Raw genomic sequence first — 27,252 nt, 5'->3', positions numbered from 1 at the left:
TCTCGACTCAGCAGGCGTTATGGGTGCAAAGCATTTGACATAAAAAAAGAATCAAAAATTTATTTTGCTATATCATTCATCATAGCTCATCCCTTTGGTGTTTCCCCCCCCTCGAAGACAAAAAGTAAGTACCCGCTCGCAAAGACACACGAAGGTGCCGTTGTATGAATTTCCACAAACCATATGCCCGGAGAAAGGCCTCACAGACAGACAAGAAGACTACCAAGAAGCAGGGGGGGAGAGGGAAACCAAAACAAAAAAAAAAGTCAAATCCAAAAACCGTCGACAGCAAAGCAGTCTAGACAACCAAACTGAGCAGGGATTTCCCCCCAAAAAAAAAAACATCACGAACCGGCCTCGTGTAGCAAGTCGTGTGTGTGTGCGTGCGTGGTCCAGTTTTTTTTTTTTTCAAAAGAAGAGAAATCTACCTCGCTCCGGCCAGGTACATCAGCAGGCCGGGGGACTTGCTGCGGCGGCGCTCCTTCTTGCGCACCCACTCGAACTCGGGCTCGAGCTTGGACGACTTCTTCTTCTTGTGCTCGTCGATCTCGACGTACAGCGCGCGCTCGCGCTTCTCGCGGATGATCTTGGTGTGGCGCCACAGGATGTCCTGCTCGTCCTCGGGCACCCAGCGCTTGATGACCAGGTAGTTGGGGTCCTGTTTTTAGTGCAGGGCACCGGTGTCAGTGTTTACAAAGGCTCCTTTGGTTTTTCGGGGTTCAAGTCAGCCCACTCACCTTGTCATACTCGTAGTCGATGCCATACACCCGCAGCGTCTCGAGCGAGAGGTGGCGGCGGGCCATGCGCGTGTACGTCTGGCGCTCCTTCTTCTCCTCCTGCTCGGCGCGCTTGACCTTCTCCTTCTTGATGATGGCCTGGATGTCCTTCTCGTCGACGCCCGAGTTGATGAGGTCCTCCTGCAGGCGCCGCTGGTACTCCTTCTCGGCCCACTCCTTCTCGCGCTTCTCCTTCTCGCGGCGCTCGAGCTCCTTCTGCTTGTACCGCTCGATGGCCTCCTTCTCGGCCTTCTCGCGGCGCTCCTCCTCCTCCTTGGCCCGCGCCTCCTCCTCGAGCCGCTTCATCTCGAGCTCCTTCTTGATGCGCTTCTTCTCGGCCTCGGCCTCCTCGCGGCGCCTGATCTCGTCGAGCTCGCGCTTGGCGCGCTGCAGCTCGGCCTGGTCGTTCATCTCCTTCTGGCGCTGCCGGTCCTCGCGCTCCCGGGTCTGCTGCGACCGGATGTCGTCGAGCTCGCGCCGCGTGTGCTTGAGCTCCCAGTCCTCGTGGCGGCGGCGGTCCCGGTCCCGGTCGTCCTGGCCGCTCCGCCTCATCTGGGCGAGGCGCAGCTCCTCGAGCTCGCGCCGCGTCTGCTCGAGCTCGTACTCCTCGCGCGTCATGAAGGCCTGGTTCGGGGCGACGACCATGGCGCCGGCGCCGGCGGCCGAGGAGGCGGCCCGCGAGCGGGAGTGGCTGCTGTGCGCCGAGCGGTGGTGCACGTGGTGCTCGTCCCACGAGTCGTCATCGGAATCACTGTTGTGGTTCTGGTAGTTGTTGATGACGATGGGCGCCTGGGGGGCCTGCGACGTCGGCGGGGAGGAGCGCCGCTCGCGGGACCGGTCCCTTGAGCGGGATCGCGACGCGACGACGATGCGGTTCTCCGGCGCCAGGTAGCTGGGGCCGGTGGCATAGTAGCTCTGCGGCCGGGCCGGACGCCGGGCCTCGACGTAGTGAACAGGAGCCGGGCGGCGCTCCGGCGGAGAGCGATGGCGATGGATACGGACGTCGAGCTCCTCCTCGGAGTCGGTATATCCGTAAGAACTCATGGTCAACGTTCGTACGAGAAGCGGGGTCTGGATATGGTGGTTTAAACTCGGCCCAGGCGAAGATGATGCCTGTCAGGTCAGGTCAGGTCCTGGGGTGACCACACTGGTAGACCTGGGGAAGGGGTGACCAAGCCTCAGTGTTGGTGACGCTCTGCCACTGTCACTTGGATCGCGGACCACTGTACCAACAGCAGATCTGAAAGACAACTCTGTCCTGAGAATGGAAGCGGGTGTAACTGACTGACAGGCAAGGGAAGAGACAGAAGGGAAAAAGAGTAAGCAGCGGGTAAGCGGGGTGTTTTAAAAGAAGGGTGTGGCCCACCCTATATTGGGAGATGGCTGACGGCGGCGCCGTGGTCAACGGCGGGACGAGACAGGGAGAGGAGAGGGAGGGAGGGGAAGGGCCAAGCAGCCGGGATGGACCCATGAGTAACACAACTATGTGTCTGTGTGTGCAGTGTGCTTGTGAGAGATACATGTCCGTCTCTCCCTCCTACTCCATACCTACGTACCTCGACCCGAGCCTACCATTAGTGCTCTGATTAGAGTCGCCAACCGGCAGCAAAGCGGGTGCGGAATCTGCAGATTCATCTGAGAGGGAGACGGAGAGGTCCCGCCAGCTTATTCGCACCCAGTCACGTACCGGCGACAAGAAGACCTGAGACGAGAGAGGGGGGGGGGGGGACCCCGGCAGGTGCCACACTGCTTGGCTGAAGACGGCGTGTACTGGCTGTACAGGAGGGGCAGGGATCTGATGTGTGCAGCATCAGCTTCCGCTCTGGTCGAGCCATCGAAGAGCGCGAAGCTGCATCTGGTTGGCCCGGTCGCGAGGCCAGACGTCCGCCAGTTGGGCAGATGGGCGGTGTGTGGAGACGGAGAGGGAGAGCAGACACAGTCGAGGATAGGCTTGTCAGCAGCTGCATGAATTAGGACCGCACTTGGCCGGTACTAAAATTACGAATGCATGCATGTGCGCGCCGACAAAAGAAACTGGGTCACCACGTCTTGTCGTTGGGGGCCGAAAGGGTGACATTGGACTGGTGCGACAGCGAGGAGTCCAAGTTGGACGTGGCTGGGAAGAACAGACTGCGAAGCAGAGATGGATGGCTCCATGGATGTCAGCGCTTGGAGGAGGAGTGAGGTCCACTACAACTCGACCACAAACAGTCCGTCCCATACTCCCAGCATCTCCAAGCTCCTCCTCACTAGAGTCACTAAAGTCGGCTCGTGGAGACTAGGCAAATGATGTGGAGTCAAGGTTCTGCCCGACGCGTGCCGGCCCATGACAAGAGGGAAAGGAAAGGAGTGTGGTCAAGGACGAAGATGGAGGGGGGCTGGTTTCTGACTGTTGGCTGGTCTAGTGACGGGTCAATTGCCATCTTTGGTTGCAAATCTGGGTGGACAAACAGCGCACTGCAGTCAGTCACAGCAGAGAGTAGCAAATGCGTCGGTGCCAAACAGCCAACTCGATGTGGCAGACAGGAGCTGAGGAGGGGCATTGGTCGCATCGAGGAAACAGAGTGAGAGGGGCAGCAAGGTGTCGACCTAATCAAAACCAATGCGACATTGGCATTGCTGGGCGGATAGGGCTGAAGTGCAAATAACGGAACTTGCCCAGGCCCCCGCGCACGCCGCCACCATGCTGGAATCCCAGCGCTTTGCAGATGTAACTAACACACTGATACACACACTCAATGCGCAATCAAACACAACACCACAAGCACAAACCACGATTGATCTGCCATAGACATCGTCAATGAGACAGAGTTGATTCCCAACTTCTGCTCTTCCACAGGAGCACCGAGATAAGCCAGATCGTCCGTCCGATTCACCCTTGCGGCTTACCGCTTGGGCCATCTGCGGCCGCATCGAGGGTCGGCGTCTAACGTGGGCGGTTTGCCAAGAGCGCGAGAGCTTCGGCGTCTCTTGAAACTCAACCCATACCCACAATCAGTGGCCATACAAATCATAGCATCACATGCCTCACCCATTTGGGTGAGAAATTACACACAAGTCGGCGCCAACCGTACGGAGAAGATCTCGCTTGCAAATTCAGAAAGTAGAAATTGGCGGTGGTGTATGTTTTCTGCCATCCATCCATCTGCATCCCCCAGCCCAGCCGCGGCTAGGGGTCTATTCCTGGCCAGTACAGCCTCCCCACCAGTACCCTCCGCCTTCGTACAACTTGTCAAGTGCCGTTGATGATATGTACCCGTCGCGTTTCATGCTGCGCCTCATAGATGCCACATCCTTTGCCGCCATGCTGGAGCATAACCGTGTCAGGAGGACCCAACAGCATGGATGAAACGAGGATCGTCCCGCCCATCCCTCCCCTCCCCTCCCCTCCCCTTTCACAGCACACACACACACATCCATCCATCCATCCATCCATCCATCCATCCATCACGCGGCCGCCCCCTTGAGCATCTGCTCGATGTGCGCCTGGCTGTTCTTGGCCGTCGTCTCCAGGTAGTGCAGCTTCTTGCCCAGGCCCTCGATCTCCGTCTCCGCCGCCCTGACCTGCTTCTCCAGCTTGCCGTCCAGCTCCCTGCCCGGGACCGCGACGAACATCTTGCCCACCCCTTCGTAGACCGCCGTCTGCGGCGGGAGCGCCGCCATCTCGCTGCGCGTGAGCTGCGCCAGCCGCATCTCCCGCTGCTTGGAGGCCATCTGCGTCCGCACGAGGGAGATCTGCTGCTGCGCCTGGATGGCTTGCGTCTCAATCTCCATCACCAGCTGGCGGTCGGGGACACCAGAGTTAGCCAGCCTTCCTCAAAATGGTGTGAGGATAGGTGATCCTGAGGGGCATTCATGCCCCTCGGAATGCATACCTTCTGCAATGCCTCATTTGATATCGACATTTTGTGAGAGATGGAGCGCCCAGGCACTCAGGAAGTTCGATTATCTTAAAAGGCCACGGAAGAATCCTACTCGCGAATGATCGGAAGTGATGCCCTTGTACCGGAATGCGCGGTCCGCGTATTGTAGACTCTCAAGACCTGGTAAAGTGAGGTTCATTCACTCTCACATGCGCCGGTGATCGTAGTGTGGGAATTTTGATGGGATTAGGAGGGAGGGGCAGCCAGTCGCCTAGTAGTCGCATCCAGCGTACAGTGCCAGCGTCCCTGCGTACTGTGGTCGACTTACAGAGCAGCACAACCAACACTTTGAAATAGGCATTGCTCAACAGACTGAAATACGAAGAAAAGCATATAGACCGGAATTACAAGTCTTAATGAAAGTATTCAGTCGCAGGTTTGGATTATGTATCAAGCATGGATCAAATTTCCCCACTGACATCGGCGAGCCTAGATGGAAACAGGCATGAAGTTCATTCATGTGCTTGCCGTAGTTCTATATCTTAGTCCTTGCTTCATCGCAAGCATGAGGGTATACATCCTCTATTTTGTCTATGCCATGGTCATGCATTGATTTCGCGGGAGCGACATTCGTTACAACGTTGAGGTACAATGCCTCAATCCTACTTCGTCTTTCTCGCCTTGTCTGAGGCGTCGTGGCGAACGGGGACGACTCGGGGAACGGATGTAAAGATCGATGGCCATTGTAGCTGGTAGTCGTTTTCCCTACTCTCCTCCAGGAATCGCGCCCAGATATGCCATACGATAAAGTAGTAAGCTTTTCGGACATGTTAGCTGTGTCAGTAGAACCAAGGAGAGTTGTTGATAACGTACCACCTATAGAGGGAGGCAATTGTTAGTGATTTTTCAAAAGAAATAAGTGATGGAGCAAAAGAGCACTAACCTAGACCTGTGAATAGATGCCACCACGCGTGTCCTTCCAGTATGACTGCCCAAGGGAGGAGTATGACGGATCGCCAAGCCCGCAGGTTATGGCAATACAAGTTATCGAGCCACCAAATACCGTAGCCAGTCAGGAAGATCACGGCTCCTATTCCATATCGAATTAGTACTTGTCCCGCCACTATGCCGTGAAGGACTACTCGGACGAGCCCAAGTACGTACCACTCAACGAGATCAACCGCAATTCCTTCATCAATTGATCGGCTCTTGCAGGGTTTCGAGCTCTAAGCGCCGGTTTGAGCACGGTTTCTTGGTCATAGATCTTGCGAAACACAAGCGTCACGGTGACCAGGGCGTATGCTGCCTGGTGGAAGCTAGGGTCTTTAGTGATCCAGTAGATGGCCTGTCCGTTGGTCAGAAAGTTAAAGATGAAGGTTGCCGGCTATTTCCTTACAGTGACTGCCACCGCAAAGCTGAAAAATCCCAGACCGATAAAGGTAGCAACCTTGCGCGACTTGCCGTGTGAGAACGTCGTGAAGCCCATGATACATGTGGAATAGATCATGGGCAACTCATCCGCGAGTTGCATGGAATCTAGTCGGGTAAAAAACCAGGTCAGATCAGGCTTCAGCATTCCCTTGAAACCAGTAACGACCGGACTTACACTTGAGGGTCGTGTGAAATGCTATGGAGCCCATGCCAACCACCATGTACCCAATAAACCCTACGATAAAAACAGTCGAGTATGGGTAGGTGAGGCAGTCGCGGATACCCTTGCTGCCAAGCCAAAGGAACATGACATTGGTCACAGTGTTGACGAATTCGGCACAATACTTCGTTATGTTGTAATCCTACGTGGGGGCGGAACAGGTCAGCCGCTCTGCCTTTTCTTCGGATGCAACTTCACTCACCTCTTCGCACCAGTTGAGCGTCGAGGTCTGCTCTCCCCAGAACCCATCTCGCGCCTCTCTGTACGGTATCTGTAAGAACGACATATTGTGACAGCTCGCATTCGTTAGGAAGTTTTTGCACGATCGTGGTGGTGTCTTTTTCGGCCTGCAACCCAAAGATATACTACGCGGCGTTAGTAAGCGTCGCTATCGTGAACGCCGACAAAAACCCGCAACGAGCCATTGGCGATGTTTCCAAAACAATCCAGCATCGTGTTCCATTTCGCTCGGCAGGTACTGGCCGGCCTGAAAGAGCTTAGAAAACTCGAAAGGCAGAAGAGACAGAAAGGCCCCCAATGACCTCGGAGCAAGTCCGTGACATATCGGGGTCGTGCTTGGCGGCCAGTAGCTAGAGTGGGTGAGAAAAAACAGCTCTTACCTCGTCCAGGAGTATTCCGTACGCCTTCCAGACCGTACACACTCAGACTGCGAGGTTCAGTGAATTTAAAATGCCCGCATCTTTGCACACGACGAGAAACGGCGAAGGAGAAGGCACTGTGCAGTATGATGGCGTTGTTGACAAGACCTGCAAAGAAATACGTCACATCAGATAGGCTAGCAAGAATTGGTTCCTGACAGGTAGCCCTTCCCGAAGAATCCGGGCTACTGCTGGAGCTTGTGGAGGGATCCCCGAGGAGGCATGACTGGCATGTGATGTGAGCGGAGGGCAAAAGCCTGGAAACATGAACGGGTCTGATGCAGGCGGAGCTAATGCACCCGACCTGGAACCTATGCCGCGTCTCTCCCTCCAAGTGGCCGAAGACGGCGATAGTCTCGTTCGTAGCTTCAGCCGGGAGGTTCGTCCAAACCCCCACAAGGGAGCTCCAGCTTTCTGCTGCATCCATCCATCCATCCATGGATCTTGACAACTCGGTACAAGTAGAACCAGGCACTCAAAAATGCTCGATATTGATTGCTACTGTACCCCGCCAAGATCGCCCCCTGTCCCCCTGTACGAACTCGTCATTACAGTGTGATTACGGGTGGCCCCCCTTGCACATCTAGCGCAGTCTTGGCCGTGGCACCGGGTCCCTTGTGTGGCTGAGGCCATTTGGAGGGCGTGTCAATTAATTGATGCGTGGCTCCAGGCTTCAGCCTTTCCCGAAATGGTGCAGCGTCAGCCGAAGCTCTAGAACATCACACCCCCATTGATCGCCGAATTCCTCGAGTGCGCCCTGGCTTCGCAGCTCTGCGCGACCTGAGACAAGACGCGAAAAAAAGACGCCCATAACACCCTCCGGGCCGGAGCTGAACAAGATCCCCAGCCCAGCTTCTCCCCCGAACCAGCCCGGCGTCTCTTCCGGCAGGCATCAGCTCGACACTGCCTGATAACGACGCCGTTGCTTACACGCGCCCAGAAACATGCATCGAAGGCCTCAGCGGTAGTTGGCCCTGTAACCCTTGATGATATCGTCTCTGCCTTTCGATTCAGAACCCCCTGGTCGGTCCTGAGTGCCCCCCCCATCACCATGGCGAACCAGGCGAAAGGCTCCAGATGGGGCTCGTTCCTGTCTTCAGCCGTAGCGGGTGTCGAGGCCCGGCTGGATACCATCCTGGCGGAGGGGGATGAGTCTGGGAAGCCGCAAGCGAAGCCCTCGACACCTTCAAATGGTGCGCAAGCCCAGAACAAGCCTTCCGGTAAGTCGACACGTTAGATTTCGTCCTGGTTGTTCCGTAAGCTGATGCCTAGAATGCAGCTCCGTCTAGATCTGCCTCGACGAACCGCGCAAACGATCGATTGCAAGAGAGGCTGGCCCGCGCTGTTGCTGCTAAGAATGCTGCCGCCGGCCAGAGGACAGAGGCGTCGTCAGCACGAACGTCGACCGCCCCTAGCCCCCGGCAGAGTGTCGATGCTGCGAGCCGTGGCTCGACCGACAGCACAGATCGCCCTAAGGAGACCGAACTGGAGACGACATCCGTGCGGGGCTCTCAAGATGGCGTCGCGCGTCCTTCCATGGACAGTGTTCCGGGGGAGAAAGGCGAGACCACAGAGGGTGCAGAGACGGCGACTGTGACGGAACCTCCAGCTCCTGAGAACGAGGAGAAGGTGACCGCGAGCGCAACTCGACAAGAACACGAACCACCCCCGAAGGTGGCTTCTCCTCCTCCTCAGGTTCTCATCACACCCACAATTGATGAATCTGAACCTAAAAATTCCGATAAGGCCCTCAACGACATGCAGGAGGCCAGGATCAAGCAGCTCGAGAACGAGTTGGCCGAAGCGCAACGGCAACACCAGGAGGAGGTGCATGACTATGTCGAGAAGCTCGACGCTGTTCAGGCTAAGCTGCAATACCTCTCTCGGGAAACGACGGATGCCGCTAGAAAGGCGGTTCAAAGCGCCCCAGGCGGGAGCGCCGAGAAGAAACTCGCCGAGAAGGACCTGCAAATTGCACAGCTCATGGAGGAGGGAAAGAAACTCGGTGTCACTGAGCAAAAACACCGGACTATCATGAAAAAGTTCCGCACGACTATCACAGAGCACGAGAAGGAGATCAACGACCTAAAGACGTCACGAACTAAGGTCCAGGCAGAGCTGGACGGTGCAAAGCGACGGCTGAAACGCGTCGATGAGCTCGAAAAGACCGTTGCGGAGTCAGACAAGAAGTCTGCGCAACTACGCAAAGAGATAGACAGCCTACGGTCAGAGAATGCTGCAAAGGACAGGACCATTGCGGACTTGAAGAAGCAGCTCAACCAGGCCAAGGAGCATGCCAACAACCTCACCGCCAAGGTGAACGAAGAGGCTCTAGAGAAAGAGAGAAAGCGTGTCAGGGAACTCGAGGAGCAACTGTCCGACCTGCAAGTCGAGAAGAACCTTGCGGCGGATAGGGCCAAAGCCCAAGCCAGCGACCTTAAGGAGAAGGCTGAGCGCGCCGCAGAGCGTGCCCGACTCATCGAGGTCGAGATGAAGGCCGAGGTTCAAGTGATGGAGAGCAAGCTCGAGTCAATGCGCGTTCGCGCGGAAGAAGCGTCTTCAGGGGCCATTGGCGACTCACAAGCCAAGCTGCTACGACAGGTCGAGACTCTGCAGTCTCAGTATGCCATCGCGAGTGAGAATTGGCAAGGCATCGAGGCTACGCTGCTTGCGAGGATATCCAACCTTGAGAGGGAGAGGGATGAGGCGCAAGAAAGGGAGTCCGAGATGCGGAAGAAGGCCCGTACTGCTGTAAGTGCCACCAAGCTTATCATCGACATGTGCTCCACGTACTAATCCTACGTAGAATCTGGCTGTCAAGCGCACTGAAGCGGAACTTGAGGAGGCTAGGGCTCAACTCCCTTCAGCCCAGGATAATGTCAAATCATACGAGTCGCAGATAGAAGCGCTCAAGAAACGTGTCGAAGAGGCGGAAGCCGCCCTGCGAGAGGCCAGGGAAGACTTTGAGAAACAGAAATCTTCGTGGAAAGAAGACAAAGACGATAGGGATCGGGGCGAATGGCTAGAAGGCCTTCCAAACCCACCATTCAAGAACAACAGCCGACCAGACTCGCCCTCGCTGCTCCAGCCATCCAGGACATGGAGCTCGGATTTCCTGGGCCTCCAGCCGAACAAGCTTCGCAAGACATCTACCCCAAGCAACGACGACCCGGCGGAGAGGTACCTCGCCCGCCGGCCGTCGGCGCAGCCGTCCACGAGGCCATCCCTCCAGTCCGGCGGCTTCGCAGGGCTGCCGCACTCGCCGGGCCTGTTCAGCCCGAGCATCGAGGCGCTGCCGACGCCGTCCGCCACCCACCCGCTCGAGCAGGACGACATGTCGGAGCGCGAGACGACCGCCTCCCCGCAGCAGATGGTGCAGGACATGGTGTCGGTCTCGACCGTCGCGGCGGGCCCTTCGGTGCAGCTGGTCGAGCGCATGAGCGCGGCGATCCGGCGCCTCGAGAGCGAGAAGGTGGCGGCGCGCGAGGAGCTGGCGCGCATCTCGAACCAGCGGGACGAGGCCCGCGCCGAGGTCCTGAGCCTCATGAAGGAGGCGGACGCGGGCAAGGCGGCGCTCGACAGGGTCGGCGCGCTCGAGGCCGAGGTGGCCGAGGTCAAGGAGCGGTACGAGACGACGCTCGAGCTCCTGGGCGAGAAGAGCGAGCTCGTCGAGGAGCTCAGGGCCGACGTGCAGGATGTCAAGGCCATGTATAGGGATCTTGTGGAGAGCGCTGTTCGATGACGAGGGGGAGTTCCCCTTCTTGTTGATGAAACTAGCCGGCCTCCCTTTCTGTTTAGCTACGCTAGTGATTAGATTTAATTCATCATATATATTACAAGGCGGTGCCTATACGGCATGGACTCATTTTCTCTTTACTGGTTGTCCCCCCGGTTAGGTGATACACTTCCGCCATTGCCTCAGAGCTCAATGCCCTCACGTTCTGCTGCTTGCTCGATGTACTTCCGTACCTCCTTGTCCGGCGCGAGGTCCAGGGCGAGATAGCCATCTGTGTCCTTCTTGTCCGTCTCCGCTCCAGCTTTGAGCAGGGCGACGGCAGTGTCACCTAGCGTGTTCGAGTTAGCAAGTTTCTTCCTGACAAGTTGGGCATCTTGTGTCTCTGGGGTGACGGGCTCACCGTGTCCTTCCGCCACTGCATGGTGCAATGCAGTGTATCCGGCAGCGTCCGTGGCGTTCAGCGGGCTCTTGTTCTTGAGCAGCAGGCTCACCATCGGCACTGACCCGACGGCCGCGGCGCGGTGCAGGGCATACTGGCCGCGCTTGTCGCGGACCCGGGCCGATGCCGGCGGCTGTTGGTCGAAGAGCTTCCGGGCGATGTCGATGTTGTTCTTGGAGGCGACGAAGTGAAGGACAGTCTACATGAGATTTTATATGTCTTGTTAGTTGATTCCTCCACGAGGAGGGAGCGCAAGCCTCCCTCATCGAGGCCACACATCGACCAGAGGGGGGGCTCTCTCGTACCTGACCACTGTTGTCTGCAAGGTTGTGTCAGGCAGTTCTGTGACTAGAATAGTTCGGGTGGTTTATGTGACTTACTCTTCTCGTTGACATCTGCGCCTCTGCTGAGAATCAGGTCTACGACAGCGTCGGATTCCTTGACGCTCGCTGCTATCATCAAGGGTGTCCAGCCACTCTCGTCCTGTACATCATGGCCGAGTCAGTCATCTCAGCAACGTAGAAGTGAGATCCCGGGATACCCAGCGTACTTGGACATCGACCTCGAAACCTTTCTGGTTGACTAGAAGCTGAACAATCTCGAGTGAATTTGCGGAAGCGGCCCAGTGTATGGGGTAGCGGCCATCGTCATCCTTCAGCTTGGCCAGCTGCGGATGCGCCTGGAGACGGTGTTAGTGGGACGCCGGGTTGAGAAAACAGTAGCCATGGGCGGATGCAGGGAAGTGCCTCTGATGGGATCTCATACATTCAGCAGCGACTCCACGATCTGAACTGTTCAATATGTGAGCCAAGCTGTGTCGGTTGCGATGCATGACGTAGAAGCTCACCTTTGCCCTCCCGGCATGCAGCGTGGATGGCGAACTTGGGCTGGTCATCCATCTTGGCGTGGCTCGACTTTCAACCGCGAAGAGGTGTTGATTCGGTCGGTGTTTTTTTTTTTTTCCTTTTGGAAAACAGGAAACTCGATATCCTCAGTAACCAGATCAGAATACGGACTCGTTCTTATGATCGGATGTTCAGACAAACCCAAGAATGCCGAGCGATGTCGTGTAGTCCAGGCAGTCCCGACTTATGTAATGCCCAGAACGAGTGCAACCAGAGCCGGACCCACATCTCTCCAGAGCTCCAAAATTTCTAGATCGCGTTGGAAAGGCCGTCCAAGCTCGACTTCTCGACTTGGAATCACATTTCGCATTTAATTATCTACCCTGGGGACATCGGGCCCTTGGATATTTCTCGACAGGACTCACAACACAGTGGACTCGGGTGAGATCGAAACACATTCTCCGGCACCAGCAGCACCCTCACCAGCCGTGATGGCCGCCCAAGTCGCAGACGGCGCCTCGGCCGCCACTGCACCCGGCCACGGCGACCTCCAAGCCCTCATCCTCAAGAACGCCCGCAAGACCAAGGCGCTCTACGCCGACACTGCCGCCGGCAAGCGCATCAGGCTCGACCCCACAAACGACCCGGACATCGACAAGAGCGCGCTCTCGATCCGCTTCCACGCCGAGTACAGCGACGTCCAGACCCTGCCCGAGCCGCTCGCGTCCAAGCAGGCCGCCGCAGCCGGCGCGCGCAAGAAGGCAGGCAAGAAGCCCGCGGCGGGGGGAGCGGCAGCGGCAGCGGCGGACGCGAGCACCGACGGCGAGGACAAGGCGCGCAAGATGATCGAGGGCATCCAGGAGAGCAGACCGGCGAGACAACCGGGCCAGGGAGGAGGCGGCCCGCAGACGGGCGCGCTCATGCTGAGCAAGCGGGCCCCCGGCCAGGCAGGCGGCGGCGGCGCCAAGGGCCAGCCGGGCCAGCAGCTCGTGCGCGCGCAGGACGTGCACGTGCAGCCGCGGCCGGACTGGCACCCGCCGTGGAAGCTGATGCGCGTCATCTCGGGCCACCTGGGCTGGGTGCGCGCGCTGGCCGTCGAGCCCGACAACAAGTGGTTCGCCTCGGGCGCCGGCGACCGCACCATCAAGATCTGGGACATGGTCTCGGGCCAGCTGCGCCTCACGCTGACGGGCCACATCTCGACGGTCCGCGGGCTCGCAGTCTCCCCGCGCCACCCGTACCTCTTCTCCTGCGGCGAGGACAAGATGGTCAAGTGCTGGGACCTCGAGACCAACAAGGTCATCCGGCACTACCACGGCCACCTGAGCGGCGTCTACACCCTGGCCCTGCACCCGACGCTCGACGTGCTCGTGACGGGCGGCCGCGACGGCGTCGCCCGCGTCTGGGACATGCGCACGCGCAGCAACATCCACGTGCTCGCGGGCCACACCCAGACCGTCTCGGACCTCATCTGCCAGGAGGCCGACCCGCAGGTCATCACGGGCTCGCTCGACAGCACCGTGCGCATGTGGGACCTGGCCGCCGGCAAGACCATGGGCGTCCTGACGCACCACAAGAAGGGCGTGCGCGCCCTGGCCGCCCACCCGACCGAGTTCACCTTTGCCAGCGGCAGCACGGGCAGCATCAAGCAGTGGAAGTGCCCCGAGGGCGCCTTCATGCAGAACTTTGAGGGCCAGAACGCCATCATCAACTCGCTGTCCGTCAACGCCGACAACGTGCTCTTCTCGGGCGGCGACAACGGCTCCATGAGCTTCTGGGACTGGAAGACGGGCTACCGCTTCCAGGCCCTCGACACCACGGCCCAGCCGGGCTCCCTCGACGCCGAGAGCGGCGTCATGAGCTCCACCTTTGACAGGAGCGGCCTGAGGCTGATTGTGGGCGAGGCGGACAAGACGATCAAGATCTGGAGGCCGGACGACCAGGCGACGCCGCAGACGCATCCCGTCGACTGGAAGCCGGCCATCGGGCGGAGGAAGTATTGAAATCGTGCCTGGACGTGGAAGAGGAGAAGGAGTGCGTGTTGTCGTATTGTGATGATGGTATATTGTCATATAAAATTCTGTATGTTCATATCGTGTGTGTGGCAATTTTTAGAAGGATTTGCCGCCGGACCCATGTAATGATGGCGTTGGAGGAGTTTATTACCACGATTAGTAGTCTATGTATGCTTTCTTAAAATACAAGCCCGATGGCCTTGATCTCCGGGTCGTCGCGGAACGCCAGCCGCACCTCCTCGTCGCCCACGGCCAGCCTGATCTTGCTCGGCCTCTCCGCCCGCAGGCCCTCGAGGTTGATGATGCCCGCGCCCGTGAGGTCCACCGCCGCGGCGCCCAGCCCCGCCAGCCGCGCCGCCTTGTTGCCGCCGTGGTCCCCGGCCCGGGGCCGCCCCGTCCAGGGGCCGGACTGGTGGTACAGCTCCGACGCGTCCCGCAACGGCTTCCGCCCCAGCAGCTCGACGCGCCTGTCCTCGGCCACGAGCCCGAGCGCGCGCTGCACCTCGCCCAGCACGTCGCCGTACGAGCTCTCGGCCAGGCCGGAGCGCTGCGTGCGCACGAGCAGCGCCGCGAGGAGCAGGCGCGCGGCGAACGGCAGGGCGCGCAGGTACTGCTGCAGGGGGCTCGAGGTCGCCTCGGCGATGGCGCGGCGGACCGTCTCGATCGTCACGCGCCCGCGCTTCTTCTCGCGCGCGGTCTCCTTCTCCGCCGGTGCCGGGTCCGCGCCGTTCTTCTTGCTCGGCGTCGGCGGGGCCGACTTGTTGCTGCTGCTGCTGCTGTCTGCCTCGGCGAGCTCCACGGCCCGGCGGCAGATGTCCAGAGCGCGGCGGGCGTCGCCGCTGACGGCAGCGACCTTGCGGCTGGCGAACTGGACGGCGTCTGGGGAGACGATGTCGCCGGGAACGCCTTCGAGGCGGGACTGGACGATCTTCATGAGCTGCTCGTGGTTGTAGCCGGGGAATGTGATACGGGTCAGGCCCAGTCTACTGCTAATCTTGTTGCTCAGCGTCCTCTCTGGCAGATCCATGGTGTTGGCCACGGCGAGGACGATGAGCCGGCTGTGTCTGAGACCGGGCCAGTTGAAGAAGTTGTACATGACACCCTGGTTCTTGGTGACGAGCTGGTCGAGCTCGTCCATCAGCACGACGCAGGGCACTCGCCGCGGGCTGGGATGGCTAAACTCCCGTTCCAGAAGGTCGAGGGCCTGCGCCGGGCTGACGCGCTGCCCTTTCAAGGCCTCCCATAGCAGCGAGTAGGCTTGATGAGGATCCGTGATCTTCATTCCATTGATCTCGACGAATATGAAATCGTCCAGCTCGTCCGAGCTTACGGCTTCATCCAGTCGTGACACCACCTCGCGGACTGTCGCTGTCTTGCCTGTACCGGGGGTGCCAGAGATGTAGATGCAGGTTCCCATGCCGTCCGTGATGGCGGCCTCGAGATGGGAGTAGACGAGGCTGAACTCAGACTCTCTACAGGGTAGACTCGCCGGCACGGAGGCTACGTGGAGATTTGCGCGGGCGATCTGGAATGGTGAGGATTGGTGGTTTGCAGGAGAGAGAGTTCGGGTCGCTAGGGGTGTGAATTCCAGCTGTTTCTTGATCATGATTTTCCGATGCGAAGGCGTCATCGGCTTGCTAGCACTCCTCTGCTTGCTTGGCGTTGTCGCATCCTGGTTCCTGGCCTTCTTTGGCGTTCGGGGTGCGGCAGCATCGTCTGCGTCCTCCTCAAAAGCGTACACGTCGGGCGACGGTTGCTTGGCTGATCTGCGCTTCCTCGTCGCCTTTGTGCCGTTCTTGACCATCTCAACGAGATTGAAGATGTCTTCTTCGGACCCATGGTAGATGTCCTCCCAGACGAACTCATCAGTGTAGGTCGCCGTCCGCGTGTTGCAGCCTCTGCGGCATACGAAGATCTTGCCATGATCCCTTGAGCTCCGAGGCACCTTCCCATTCGGGTATTTCTTGAGAAACGCGTCGAGCGAGGTGACCGTTGCCTTTCCGTTTATGGAGGCCAGGGGGTTGAGGTCCCAGGAGGGGGATATGTAGAGTTCGTTGGGGTAGAAATCGGTGCGCTTCTTCTCCTTGTTGCGAATCTCTCGCTCCGTCGAGAGCCACATGAAGTTGGCCGACTTTTCGCCCTCGTCGCCGTCGCTGTCGACAAAATCGCAGATGATGCCGACCCATGCCTCGTTCGTCAGCTCGGCTTTGAGCAGGACCGTGTCGCCCAGCCGGCACTCGAACTTGCCCATCCGGGCGCCAATGATCTTGTCCTGTTGCGTCCGCTTCCGCTTGCGAGAGTTGCCGTCTTCGGCCGGACTGCCATCCTGTTGCTCTTGGTAGATCCACTCCCACGGGAGGTCCTCGATCCCGAGCTCGTCATCCGAGTCATCTCTGTTGACGCCAGGCACCTTTTTCGGGGTCCTGCGCTTCCTGCGCTCTAGGTGGTGCTCTGCCGGCATTCTGTTGCTGGGACCGCGCAAGAGCTGCTCACTGCGCGGGTAATTGAAAGGGAAAGAGAAGAAATCAATGACGCAGAGTAATCTAGTTTAGAAGTGTGGTGGCAGCTCGACACAACAACAACAAAAGAAAGAAAGGGCCTGGTTATGTCACTGGGTCGAAGGCAAGCATTGGCCCCTGTTGCTACCTGTAGAATCTGGTTGAAGTGGACGCGTCTTGCTAGACGCGAAGTTTCGTGGTTCAATTAAGATCCCCGTAAGATGGACGAAAGGCCCACTATAGTACAACTGCTGTTCAGGACATTTCCAGCACCAACCAAATCCAAAGTGTAATTCTCCCAAGGTTCTCAGATTGATGTTCACTCGAATATGTTCATCAGACAGGGGCGGTATCTGCAGTACAGAATGGTGTTTTGGCTCTTACAACTGCTGGATCAATGTGTCACAATACAGGTGTTGATGGTGATGGAATTGTGCTTTACTATGTACTTCCTGTGCACTGGGGCAATATTGATCAAGCAATCAATACCGACAGCTTTTGAAAGACCTGTCTTTTAAGCATTGGAATATTTGATCAATTCAGCCAGCTAGGGACGTAGACCTATCTGTTACTTGTGTGTTTGTCCTAGAATTGTGTGTACTGGCCTGACTACATTGCAGAGATGAATGGTCCACAAAGCTGGGAGCTTGGGTGTATGATTGTGGCATGGACTTTCAACTACTGCAGTGTCATGTAAGTTACCAGCTTTCTGCACTTGATAGCACATGTATCTCATGTTTACAAGGGTAAATAAGTGGACTGATGCTGTGCTGCCAAAGCATGATGAACAAACTTTGGTAGATAGATGCAGAACGGCCAGGTGCAACAATCACAGATAGGGACTCAACGCCCTACGTTGTTTGCCACTATCATGGAGAAAAGAAGAGGGGTAGCAGCAGACAAATAATGCAAAACCTTGAAACTCTTTTCTTCCTGGTCTGTCTGTCTTGCAGAAGAAGCATTCTGCTTGAGGTCCAACTTACCAAATCACTCGCTGGAGCTCCTGCCCCTGAGCCTTTCTCCCATCTCCTGCCTCTCCTGCGAGCCAACTACCTGACCACAGACCTCTCTCTCTCCCATCTTGCCTTTCCTTACTCCCCAGAGAGGAGTTGAGCCCTCAACTTCTTCTCACTTTACCAACAAATACATTTCATTTCATCCTCTTTACCTCACCACTTTGTCTTTACCTCACCACTTTGGGAGGCCAGCCTTCCCGCCTCAGATGCACCCGGCACTCCAAGATGTCTAAACAATTCAGCATGTTGGCTACGGCCAGACATGTGCCCTACACAACCGGACGCAGGGTTGAGACCGACCCAGCCCAATTCCTTGGAATGATGCGCCTACAACAGGATAACCGGTACTCGGGACACCCGCCACCGGATATGCTTCCACGTCTCCACCAGGTATGCCATCTTCCTTCCTTGGAAGACACAGGATGCGAAGGAAGAAATCCAGGCTAATACTGACTACTGTGACTAGCTCATACTCGCCCTGCCTTCCGTCTGCTTCGACGAGCTTGACTTGGAGAGGGAGGAGCTGCAGGTTCTGCTTAACCAGATCAAGAATGCATGCAAGGTTTGGATTGTCGTCAAAGACGATGTCGAAGGCATGGTGACGCTGTGGGCGGAGGAGCGTGGCGACTTCGCCGATGCTCTGTGGAAAATCCACAGCCTCCTGAGTCTCTCGGGCTCGGGGCGTAGTCGAGGCACGTTCTTTCCCTTGTTCCTGGTGGAGGTCCCTTCCACCCAGCCCGATGCTACCAAGGTCTTGTTGGTGAGCACGTCGGATGGCAGGCGGGCTGTGGTTCAGCAAAACCCTGCGGAACACTTGCCCCTTTCCAATGCGGATACTCGCCGTGCTGCGCGTTGCGATCAGATCAAGAGGGCCATTGCCGAGGTGGCAAGCGAACTCAGGAAGGTACCCGCCGAGATGCGGATGAGGGTGCACTTCGGCTGCCTCTCACTTACCCAATCTCACAAAGACAAGCATCTCTACAGCTTCAACGACTTTGAGGCGTTTGCCCGTCAAGTAGGACGTCGAGGATGTTCCAAGATGGATCTCAAGTAAGTGGCCCTCTATGTACTCCCAATCGTCCACCAATCAGGCCGATATGATTAACACTCATCAGCATGGGAGATGAGAGGTTTTCTGGCCAGCTTCTGGAGAGGGTCTTTGAGTCGACCGCGATCTTTGAGCCAGAGCATGCTCGCATCTTCCGCATGCAGGATACGCCGGCTCACCAATTCGTCGTGATCTTTGCCAGGGGCTACAGGATTGAGATCCCCATCCAGACAATCTCCACTGGACCTTCCCAAACGAAGACTAATTGCGGCCCACCTCGGGCTTTCGATCATATTGGACGGGACAAGGAGATCGAGATCACTACCCTCTGCCCCGAGAGGTAAGCTCTTTGTCAAAGCTCGGGCTAGATCTTGTACTAATCTTTGCTAGGCATCACGACTGGAAGGTGGAGGTCCTCACCGAACTCGCAAGGCTCCCGCGGTGGGCCAATGAACTCATCAGCCATATCCGGTTTGTCCAGGCGGAGGGTGAAGACAAGTTTCCAAGGCCACAAATCCCGAAAGATGTCCTCCATCAGTATGGCGTTGAGATGCTGGCCGGCAAGACCATATGGAAGGTACGCATGCAACACACCTCGTACCTCGTGGAGATTTCTCTCTACCGAGAATGGAGCCGTGCCGACACCAAGTGCATCGGAGCCAAGAGCACCAACACCCATGGCACTGGCACAAGTATCAAGGGCCCCAGCACCCAGGGTGGCAAGGGCAGCAAGCCCGAGGACATCAACACCAAGAGCCCCCTTACCAAGTTCTGCGGAGTTACGATGTACTGTGACGAGTGGGAAGACGAGATGCGTTTTCGCAATCTCGCGGATCAACCTAGAGACTGGGGTCAGGACAACAAGAAGCTCTTCCGGGACGTACCTGCCTGGAACGCCACTGCCAATGGAACGGCAACAGCGGCACCAACGGCACCAACGGCACCAGCGGCGGGCGGAGCGGCAGGCGGAACAGCCAACGGACCGGCACCCGGATACATGGACGGATACGCGGCGTTTCTAAAAATGGTCGACCACTTACACGATGTCCTCGACAGCATTGGCCCAGTGAACCGCCCTGGTCCAGTGAGCGCCCCTGAGGGTGCCCCAACGCCTGCCCAGGACCTTCTTGGCGATATTCAAGAGTCCATTACGGAGCAGCCTCTCGAGTCTCAGGGCGCCGGCTCGGCCTGAGCTGAGGACATCTCCCTAACAAGGAGTAACGGTGTGGTCCCTGGGTATCACCTGTTTTCCTCTGGCACTGGCTCAGCCTGAGCTGAGGACATCTCCCTAACAAGGAGTAACGGTGTGGTCCCTGGGTATCACTTTGTTTCATCTGGCACACTCACGCATCTTTTGTTTCGACTTGTCTGTCTTTGACATCGCTCATAGGTTTTTGCTTTCACTTGTTTGTGTCTCACACTCATCTGAAAGTTGCTGTTTCATCTGTTTATCACTGACATTACTGTAAACTGTTTCTGCTTTAGATGTTTTACTTGTACGTCTGCTCATCAAAAGTTAGTTAGTTTTTATGTAGGAATTGAAGTGTTTTATTACCTCAACCCTATCCCTGATCTAGGAGTAGGCACAATGTGTAGGAGCTCCGGGATGACCAAGCAGTCAAGAACATGCCTGGTCTAGATGCCGTCACAAGACATCGAAAGGCCTTACATAGAGTGAAAACAATGTGGGTATATGTAGCTACAAAGCCTTGCATGGAAGCCCAGAGTCCTTAAGGGAGGCCTATGGACCATCCATATCCTTGAATAGAGATACCTTATGATATCTTTTAGCCACCCAGTCGGAAAGCTGACCAAGTAGGACACGATTCAACCAGTGTCTCACTGCATCCCATCTATTTGGCGTTCTCCGCAAGGACCTTTTGCCGCAACACTGAGACACAGCTGTCAGAACACGATGACCTCGCTTCAGGGCAGCAAGCCACTTCTTTTCGGGTCACTCAGAGCACGTACCTTCCTCGACGACTCGAAGATTCTGCGTCTTTCCCTGGACAATCTTTTCAAGGTCTGAGACGTTTCCGCCTAGCTCTTTGATCTTCTCCTCATAGAACGTCGCTGCGCTCTTGGTGTCCTGCAATGCGGAGTGAGACCCGTGTTAGCTACTAGGGCTTGGATCAAATTGTAGTGTTGGGATCATGGATATCCCTCGGTGAGTCTTCGTACCTTTTCGATATAGAAGCCAGTGCCAATGTCAACAAGAACCCGGTCAGGATTCGTCAGCTGACCGCCGACGTATAGAGAGTTGGTCAACGGTACGAGGACGTTCTTCTTCGCATCTAGGGTAGCCAGGTGAGTTAATTTCATGTAGCATAGAGAGGCTGAATATTCTTGTCCATGAATGAATGGTAGCTATCTGGTTGCCAAAGGTGGATGTGGTCTCACCTCTTCCGGAAGACGCCGAGGCTCCTTGCTGCTGGACACACCTCAGGCAGTCCCTGAACTTTCCTAACGCGGCATGGAGCTGCGAGTATGAGGAGGTCAGGTGCTCTACCTCCTCGTCGAGCTGCTTCTTGACAGCAGTGAGCTGCTGTGCGCTGAGGGTGTCGAGGTTTACTGAGATGGTTGTTAGCTATCTTGGGCCCGTAGGATGACAATGTGAAACAGGCCAGTCGATGGCACCTACTTTGGTCTTGCCGGGCAGCCATCTTGAAATGTGCACCCTCGGACTGTCTCGAAGTCAAGATGTGATGCTCACTCAACTCTCTGCTGGAAGAGGCTTGAAGTGGGGTCTCGCTCAGTTCAATGAGTCTGGTCGGGTCTGGTGTTCTCAGGTACATTGGGAGCTCTAGATAAGATAAGGCCCCCCACTGTGACGACGTAGGCGCAGGCGCACTCTTAACCTCAATCCATGGGATCGCTTCGAGATTGTCTACCTGTATTGTCGCAAACAACAAGGAGCTGCAACGGCGCCCTCTCCATCCTCTGAATACTCACAGAACTATGACTTCTGGGGGACTGCACCTCTTCAAACAAAGATGTACTCCTCAGCACCACCTGTCCCTCCTCCGAAACCCCTAAACGACCCAAACCGCGTCTCTCCGCCGACAACCACAAACTCTCCTCGCCCACCACCTCCCATCCCCACAGACGCCTCGTCCAGCTTGCCAGAAGCCGCCTTCGCGGGCACAACTACGAGTAGTGGCACCGTACAAGCCCAAGTCTCGCCTCCGCAGTCCATCCCGGACCCAGGCCCGCAATGGCTCCCCAAGGTCCTCGAAGATAAATCGTACGTATCCCTCCCCCCCCCCCCCCCCCCCCCTCCCCTCCAACTCCGCACCCCCGAGCCCATCCAGCTAACCACAACGCGGCTGCAACAGAAAACAAGACCTCGCCGCAATCCTCTCCTCCCAGCCCCTCCTCCAGGCCCTGACCCACAGCCCCGACACGGCGCACCCCTCCCTCTCGGCCGCCGAGGCCGCCCTGCACGCCGCCCTCGCCGACAACGTCCGCCTGGCCGCGCACCTCCGCGACGACGCCGAGCCGCGGCTCGCCGCCCAGCGCGCCCAGGCCCAGGCCCAGCTCCTCGCCGCGCGCCAGCTCGAGCGCGCCTGGCGCGCCAAGCAGGGCGAGATGGACGCCGCGCTGGCGCCCTTCGCCCCCGCGAGCCTGTACCAGCGGCTCGTGGCGGGCGTGCAGGAGCAGGCCATGGTGTGCGAGGCGCTCGAGGAGAGCTTCCTCGAGCACGGCGGCGGCGGCGGCGGCGGCGGTCACGTTCACGGCCAGGAGGACGGGGCCGGTGGTGGTGGCGGTGGCGGCACGGCGGCGATGGCGACGGAGCGCGAGGCGGCGGACTGGGTGCGGCGGTATCGCGAGGCCAAGAAGCTGTACTACCTGCGGCAGGAGAGGAAAGAGAGGTGGGATGAGGGCAGGGTGGGCGGGTGGAGATGACAGAAATGTTGGCGGAAGACAATCAAGAAGCATGGAGAGAGAGAGAGAAGGCCAGCGTTGCCAGCACCATCGCATTCCTCGCTACGGATTCGCATGAGAAGAGAGGTACTCGAGCGGGTTGCATTAACCTGGAGTCGATGTTCATCGGGGGACCCTATGGCTGGACCATGTCGTCGAATGATAATGATATCCATACCACCATGAAAATAGGCCAGAGTGTCAACAAGGACGACTTTGTACGTCCTATCGCTGGATTGGATACGAAATCTACCTATCCTCCCAATAGCGTTGATAGAAGACATTCTCAGCGTAGCTATAAACCCGAGCAAGCGAGCTCAAGACATTTCAGTCACACACAAGTTGGCCAATTTCTATAAGTGACACTGGTATTCGCCGGCTGTATATATCGCTGATTGTAAAGCCGCTGCCCCTGTCTCGATGTCTCATCTCACTCATCTTGAAACCAGATACCCAGCCTGGTCGTGACGGAGCCCCTGAAAAGGTATTTTACCTGAAGACGGAGCTGAGTGTCCAAGTTCCATATCTACATCTCGTGTCATCCCAGAAGTCATTCAGTCATCACCCATTACATTTATGCCGCACTTTGGTGGTGCCACCCCAGCCTAAGTAGAGAAGCACTCATTTCAGAAGGCTGAACGGGCTCTTCTTCATCTCGGGGCTCCGAGGGCTCATCGGCAAGGCAAAGAGCTCCTCTTCCGTTTCCTCGGACCCCTTGCCCGGGGCAGCCGGAGCCGCGGGAGCATCGCCGCCGATGATGGCATCTAGCGATGCAACCCCTTCTGGTCCAGCGCTCACCTTGGGCGCTGCACGGCCAGGAAACATATGAAAAGATGGAACTGCCATGTCAGCTGCCTGAGGAGAGAGCGAGTTGAAATGCGGCTGCGGCTTCGTCTTGCTGGCTGTTTGTAGTCGCAGATCCAGTCAGCTATGCCATCATTATGAAGAGGTTTGGTCTCGGAGCACACAGTACCTTCCGTCGCAGCCGCTAGGCCCTCGGGCGAAGTCGCCAATTTCAGTCCCCTCAGCTTCTCGCCCAGTTTACCCCCAATCGGCGATCGCGGGCTCGTAGGGCTTGCCGGCGTCGGTGGGATCGCAGAGCTCTCGGCAGCTTTCCCTCCAGAGCCCGATCCATCTCCTACACCGAACTGCTCTTCGATCCACTGCTTCTCCTGAAGCGCCATCTCTAGACCGATGCCCTCGCCGTTCAGGCGCATCTCCTTTGCAATCTCGGCCTGCAGCTCCGATAGCCGCTTCTTGGCCCAGATGCTATGTAGTACGCCGCGATGTCCCTCCTCGTGAGAGCTAGCTCCGAGTTCCTTGGGGAAAATGGCGGGCATAGGCTTCGTCCGCAACACTGTGGCCCCAGGAGTCCCGCCTTTGCCTCTCTGTGAGATATTGACAAGAGGCGGTATCGGCGCGCCGGGCGGCAGGAGGAAGTACACCCGCCGTGTATCCGTATCCATCTCGGGCCCGTTCTCGGAGCCAGACAGTGGAGCCGGGTCTCTGGCCGGCAGTACCGTGGTCTTCCCTTCCCAAGACACCTCCCAATCGGCTTCCGCTTTTTGCGCTTCGGCGGACTGCTCACCGCCCACCGACGTGTCCCACTCGACCATGAGGATCTTGGTGCCCTCGTTGCCTTTATCGGTCTCGAACTCGAAGCGCGATAAAGCGAACGCCGATGACGGCGATGTCGGGGTCTCCACCACCGGGAGCTGCTCGTTTTCTGTCGGAACCGCCATGGCGTCAGATGGTCACACCTTGGTAAGGCCGATCGAAGCGAAAGGTATGCGGCAGCACTTAGGCTCGGCGCATGACCCGGTTGGCTGCTGCACGGTCAGGGTAGAACGCTCGAGTGGCGGAGCACGGAGGAGCGAGCTGCGGGTACGAAGACCTAGGTGGAACGACAGCTCTGCAAGTGAGACGGCTAATCCGGAATGACCACGGCGGTCAAGGTGACGAATCGGCGGTCTGCCGGCCGCTGTTTCGGAGGCTTCCTCGGCCGATTGCAAGGGGATGGACTGCTTCCCTGCGACAACCTCCGCAGTGTCTTGTACGACGGCCGGGTTCCGTGACGCAGGACACAACAAGCGCCCTGTGTGGTATGAGTCTCTGTCACCGCAGGATAGGGCACGTCACACGTAATTGAGGGTAGCAAAGAGGACAGATGCAGATAGGTGGGAGGCCAGTGGTGGACAGTGTGTGGAAAATGGTACCTCAATATATTATAAGTGGGCTGCACAGAACAGGGCGCGAGATGGTCTTTTGGTTCGTTTGGTACCCGGAGCTGGCGGGAATGGTATAGAGATGGTAGACACAGCTATTGTGCGCGGCGCAAGCGGGCATATAATGCTGTACGTATTACAAGAGCAGTGGTTCCAGCCAAGAAAGGTAAACGGGCTGGGGTCTGGCTGGTAGGCCTCGATTCAGGAATCGGCCTGCCGACTCGCCCAGACACTGTGGTATATGGTCCAGATCGTGAAGACGGAATCCGCGGAACAAATTAGACTTGACGGCCTTTACCACGAGAGAAGGGTTGATGACACCGGGACGAGTACTGCGAGTATGCTCTTCTCACACAGGAGACAATGGAGAAAGGTTGGGGGCAAGAACTGTCACCAGATTTTCATTTGGAAAATCGAGGTAGACGAAGAAAACCCCGCCCGCACCATTCGCGAGCAGGGGCCCGGTATCTTGGGTGGGCACTTGCGTAGCGTTATGAGAGGACGCAGCGAGAGCATTTCATTCAACCTCAGCGCATGAATGTGTGCGCCAGTGGGAAGGATTGTCGTCGTGACCCATGATCCGATCACCCGGGTCAGCAAACCCCCTTGGGGCAGGTCCTGAGGCAGATCACCATGCTCTGGCATAGACTCTGGCCCTCTTAAACCCCGAGAAAAGCTCAGTATACCTGAGCCGGAACCAGAGAATCTCTGGTGTGTCCAGCAAACAGGAGGGGAGCCGAAACGGGGGTTGGACGAGGGGCTTTGTGATCAGAGGTTTGCTCGTCCCCAAGAGACGCTTCTTGGGCTACTATAAATAGATTGAGCTTGGCACCAGCGAGAGCGTGGATATGGCCTTTATGCGACCGAGGGGCTCAAGCCTCACGACTCGGCGTGAATGGTAGCGAGGTGCTGCTACTCGCCTCAAAAACTGGTGAGATGAACGAGTCGTCAAGGGACATCGAGTAGGAGCTGGATGAGATCCAGCAGCAGGGCCCGGTGTATTCATACTCCATTGCGGTCGAAGTCAAGATTGCCTTTCGAGAGTCGTCGAAACACTAGCAAGTAGTTAGTAGGTATTTCTAGGAGGGCCCGATGTGATGTTACCTATTAATAACAAAGAGCGGAACGGGAGTTTGGCGCAATTGGCACGACTTGACAGGTGGACTTGGTGTGTACGAATGCGGAAACTCCCCGCTATCCCGCAGACTTGGATCGTGGTTGGAGAAATCGCCCATGTTAGTCAGCCTCTGTCGAAAGAGTATCAACTTGGCGAGCTTGGATACGCAAAGCTCTCGGAGAATGCATTGTGCCGAGTGAACAACAGGCAACATTCAAGATAGGCATGCCCAAGAGCATAAGAGGACTGCTCAGGTCAGAGGTTCCGCGGCCGTGGAATGTGTTCAAGAGGGACGTTTCGTTGTCTTGTTTCAGCCGGCACGGCACGGCTAGCTGCTCGGGATTACACCATGACCGACGACGATCTTCGCAAGATTGCGGGAGTGAAGATCCTGGTCGGTCGGGAACGGCGTCCAAGATCAACAACGCATCCAATGTTGCGTCAACGTCGACGATGGGGGGAATGAGCGCCTCAAGATCTCTCATTTGAGGTAGATGGGATTGGCATCGTGGAGGACTGGAGACTCGTCAGCGTCCAAGTCGGGCGAGTGGCCACGTCAAAGCACATGAGGCGCTGGAGCCAGCAGGCCCTATCAAGGAGAACTTGAGCACTCAGGGCCCGCCGCACCGCACGCAGCTTCCAGATGAGGATATTTCCGCCGACGACGCTGTTCGAGGTTGCTGTGCGCTGCGCCCAACCTGGAAGGCACACTGCCGGCGTGGATGCCGACTTGGCATCGATGGAGGGCAAGGGGAGAAGGCAGGCCCGGCCATGGCCATCCATTGATGGCACTGCATGCTGTCACACCGGCTGCCCTCTCGCAAACCTTCCCTCCAGGACATTGGCCGTGAATGTGCCGACGGGTGAGCCCGACGGCCATGCGCCCTTCTCAAGATTGAGGACCAGGGCATCTCATGACCGACCGGAACGAGTTGCCATCGCTGATTGCAGAAAAGCAGAGGGCTCTGCTTAAGTTCTCCTTTAAGGTTCATTCAAGGGACAAGCATGGTGGCCCTCACTCAGCGAACCGAGTGGAACGAGTCAGGTTGGATCGCTTCCATGCCGGGAGAATACCATAACCCAGTTGCTATTGCTTGTCCGAGAGATGCATCACCGCGTCTCGCTCTACTGCAACATATACTCTTCTCGTGATACATTCGCATCGGCAATCAATAGCTGACCGCCTTTGCCATATGTGATCTTGCAATCCAAGGTAAGAAACGACACCTCGAGGACGATACACACGTGAAGGTTGACGAGAACATGACATCACTGGTGAGATCTTGGTATGATCGAAACTCTCCGGAGTGGATAGGATAGTGCGGCGTGGGCTGCAGCTTGTCTGGCACTTGCCGATCCTTGAATGCTTAAACTTCTCCCTGGGCATCGATGTCTTCGCGCTGGCATCACTAACATTGAAGCTTATACGCCCGTGGTATC

The 27,252-nt window shown here is 57.3% G+C and overlaps 10 protein-coding genes across 10 annotated transcripts; 4 read left to right on the top strand and 6 right to left on the bottom strand.

Moving 5' to 3' along the window:
- Positions 1-424: 424 nt before the first annotated feature.
- On the bottom strand, positions 425-1,820 carry E0L32_003062 (uncharacterized protein; the record flags this gene model as incomplete). The annotated part of the gene is made up of 2 exons (XM_031137321.1): positions 425-658; positions 738-1,820. The coding sequence occupies 2 exons, from the start codon at positions 1,818-1,820 to the stop codon at positions 425-427; spliced, it is 1,317 nt and encodes a 438-aa protein (XP_030999130.1).
- A 2,403-nt stretch (positions 1,821-4,223) lies between these two features.
- Positions 4,224-6,576, bottom strand: E0L32_003061 (uncharacterized protein; the record flags this gene model as incomplete). The annotated part of the gene is made up of 8 exons (XM_031137320.1): positions 4,224-4,587; positions 5,306-5,456; positions 5,513-5,515; positions 5,583-5,729; positions 5,804-5,984; positions 6,036-6,175; positions 6,246-6,432; positions 6,493-6,576. 8 exons carry the CDS (start codon positions 6,574-6,576, stop codon positions 4,224-4,226), a joined length of 1,257 nt encoding a protein of 418 aa, XP_030999129.1.
- Positions 6,577-8,000: 1,424 nt separating this feature from the next.
- E0L32_003060 (uncharacterized protein) lies at positions 8,001-10,691 on the top strand (the record flags this gene model as incomplete). Its single annotated transcript, XM_031137319.1, has 3 exons — positions 8,001-8,169; positions 8,229-9,700; positions 9,756-10,691. The coding sequence occupies 3 exons, from the start codon at positions 8,001-8,003 to the stop codon at positions 10,689-10,691; spliced, it is 2,577 nt and encodes an 858-aa protein (XP_030999128.1).
- Positions 10,692-10,867: 176 nt separating this feature from the next.
- E0L32_003059 (uncharacterized protein) lies at positions 10,868-12,023 on the bottom strand (the record flags this gene model as incomplete). The annotated part of the gene is made up of 6 exons (XM_031137317.1): positions 10,868-11,323; positions 11,430-11,443; positions 11,505-11,607; positions 11,675-11,803; positions 11,890-11,915; positions 11,972-12,023. The coding sequence occupies 6 exons, from the start codon at positions 12,021-12,023 to the stop codon at positions 10,868-10,870; spliced, it is 780 nt and encodes a 259-aa protein (XP_030999127.1).
- A 437-nt stretch (positions 12,024-12,460) lies between these two features.
- Positions 12,461-13,972, top strand: E0L32_003058 (uncharacterized protein; the record flags this gene model as incomplete). Its single annotated transcript, XM_031137316.1, has 1 exon — positions 12,461-13,972. One exon carries the CDS (start codon positions 12,461-12,463, stop codon positions 13,970-13,972), a length of 1,512 nt encoding a protein of 503 aa, XP_030999126.1.
- Positions 13,973-14,162: 190 nt separating this feature from the next.
- Positions 14,163-16,445, bottom strand: E0L32_003057 (uncharacterized protein; the record flags this gene model as incomplete). The annotated part of the gene is made up of 1 exon (XM_031137315.1): positions 14,163-16,445. The coding sequence occupies one exon, from the start codon at positions 16,443-16,445 to the stop codon at positions 14,163-14,165; it is 2,283 nt and encodes a 760-aa protein (XP_030999125.1).
- Positions 16,446-17,723: 1,278 nt separating this feature from the next.
- E0L32_003056 (uncharacterized protein) lies at positions 17,724-19,738 on the top strand (the record flags this gene model as incomplete). The annotated part of the gene is made up of 4 exons (XM_031137314.1): positions 17,724-17,888; positions 17,965-18,548; positions 18,614-18,886; positions 18,937-19,738. 4 exons carry the CDS (start codon positions 17,724-17,726, stop codon positions 19,736-19,738), a joined length of 1,824 nt encoding a protein of 607 aa, XP_030999124.1.
- Positions 19,739-20,399: 661 nt separating this feature from the next.
- Positions 20,400-21,341, bottom strand: E0L32_003055 (uncharacterized protein; the record flags this gene model as incomplete). Its single annotated transcript, XM_031137313.1, has 5 exons — positions 20,400-20,437; positions 20,518-20,635; positions 20,728-20,840; positions 20,947-21,117; positions 21,188-21,341. 5 exons carry the CDS (start codon positions 21,339-21,341, stop codon positions 20,400-20,402), a joined length of 594 nt encoding a protein of 197 aa, XP_030999123.1.
- Positions 21,342-21,539: 198 nt separating this feature from the next.
- On the top strand, positions 21,540-22,452 carry E0L32_003054 (uncharacterized protein; the record flags this gene model as incomplete). The annotated part of the gene is made up of 2 exons (XM_031137312.1): positions 21,540-21,790; positions 21,882-22,452. The coding sequence occupies 2 exons, from the start codon at positions 21,540-21,542 to the stop codon at positions 22,450-22,452; spliced, it is 822 nt and encodes a 273-aa protein (XP_030999122.1).
- A 639-nt stretch (positions 22,453-23,091) lies between these two features.
- Positions 23,092-24,212, bottom strand: E0L32_003053 (uncharacterized protein; the record flags this gene model as incomplete). Its single annotated transcript, XM_031137311.1, has 2 exons — positions 23,092-23,372; positions 23,444-24,212. 2 exons carry the CDS (start codon positions 24,210-24,212, stop codon positions 23,092-23,094), a joined length of 1,050 nt encoding a protein of 349 aa, XP_030999121.1.
- Between the last annotated feature and the right edge of the window lie 3,040 nt (positions 24,213-27,252).

Source organism: Thyridium curvatum, assembly GCF_004353045.1.
Source record: "Thyridium curvatum strain D216 chromosome Unknown NODE_13_length_580902_cov_83.771903, whole genome shotgun sequence".
Lineage (NCBI taxonomy): Eukaryota > Fungi > Ascomycota > Sordariomycetes > Thyridiales > Thyridiaceae > Thyridium > Thyridium curvatum.
The sequence above is the reverse complement of the archived record's forward strand: the minus strand, read 5'-3'. Positions and strand labels throughout refer to the sequence as shown.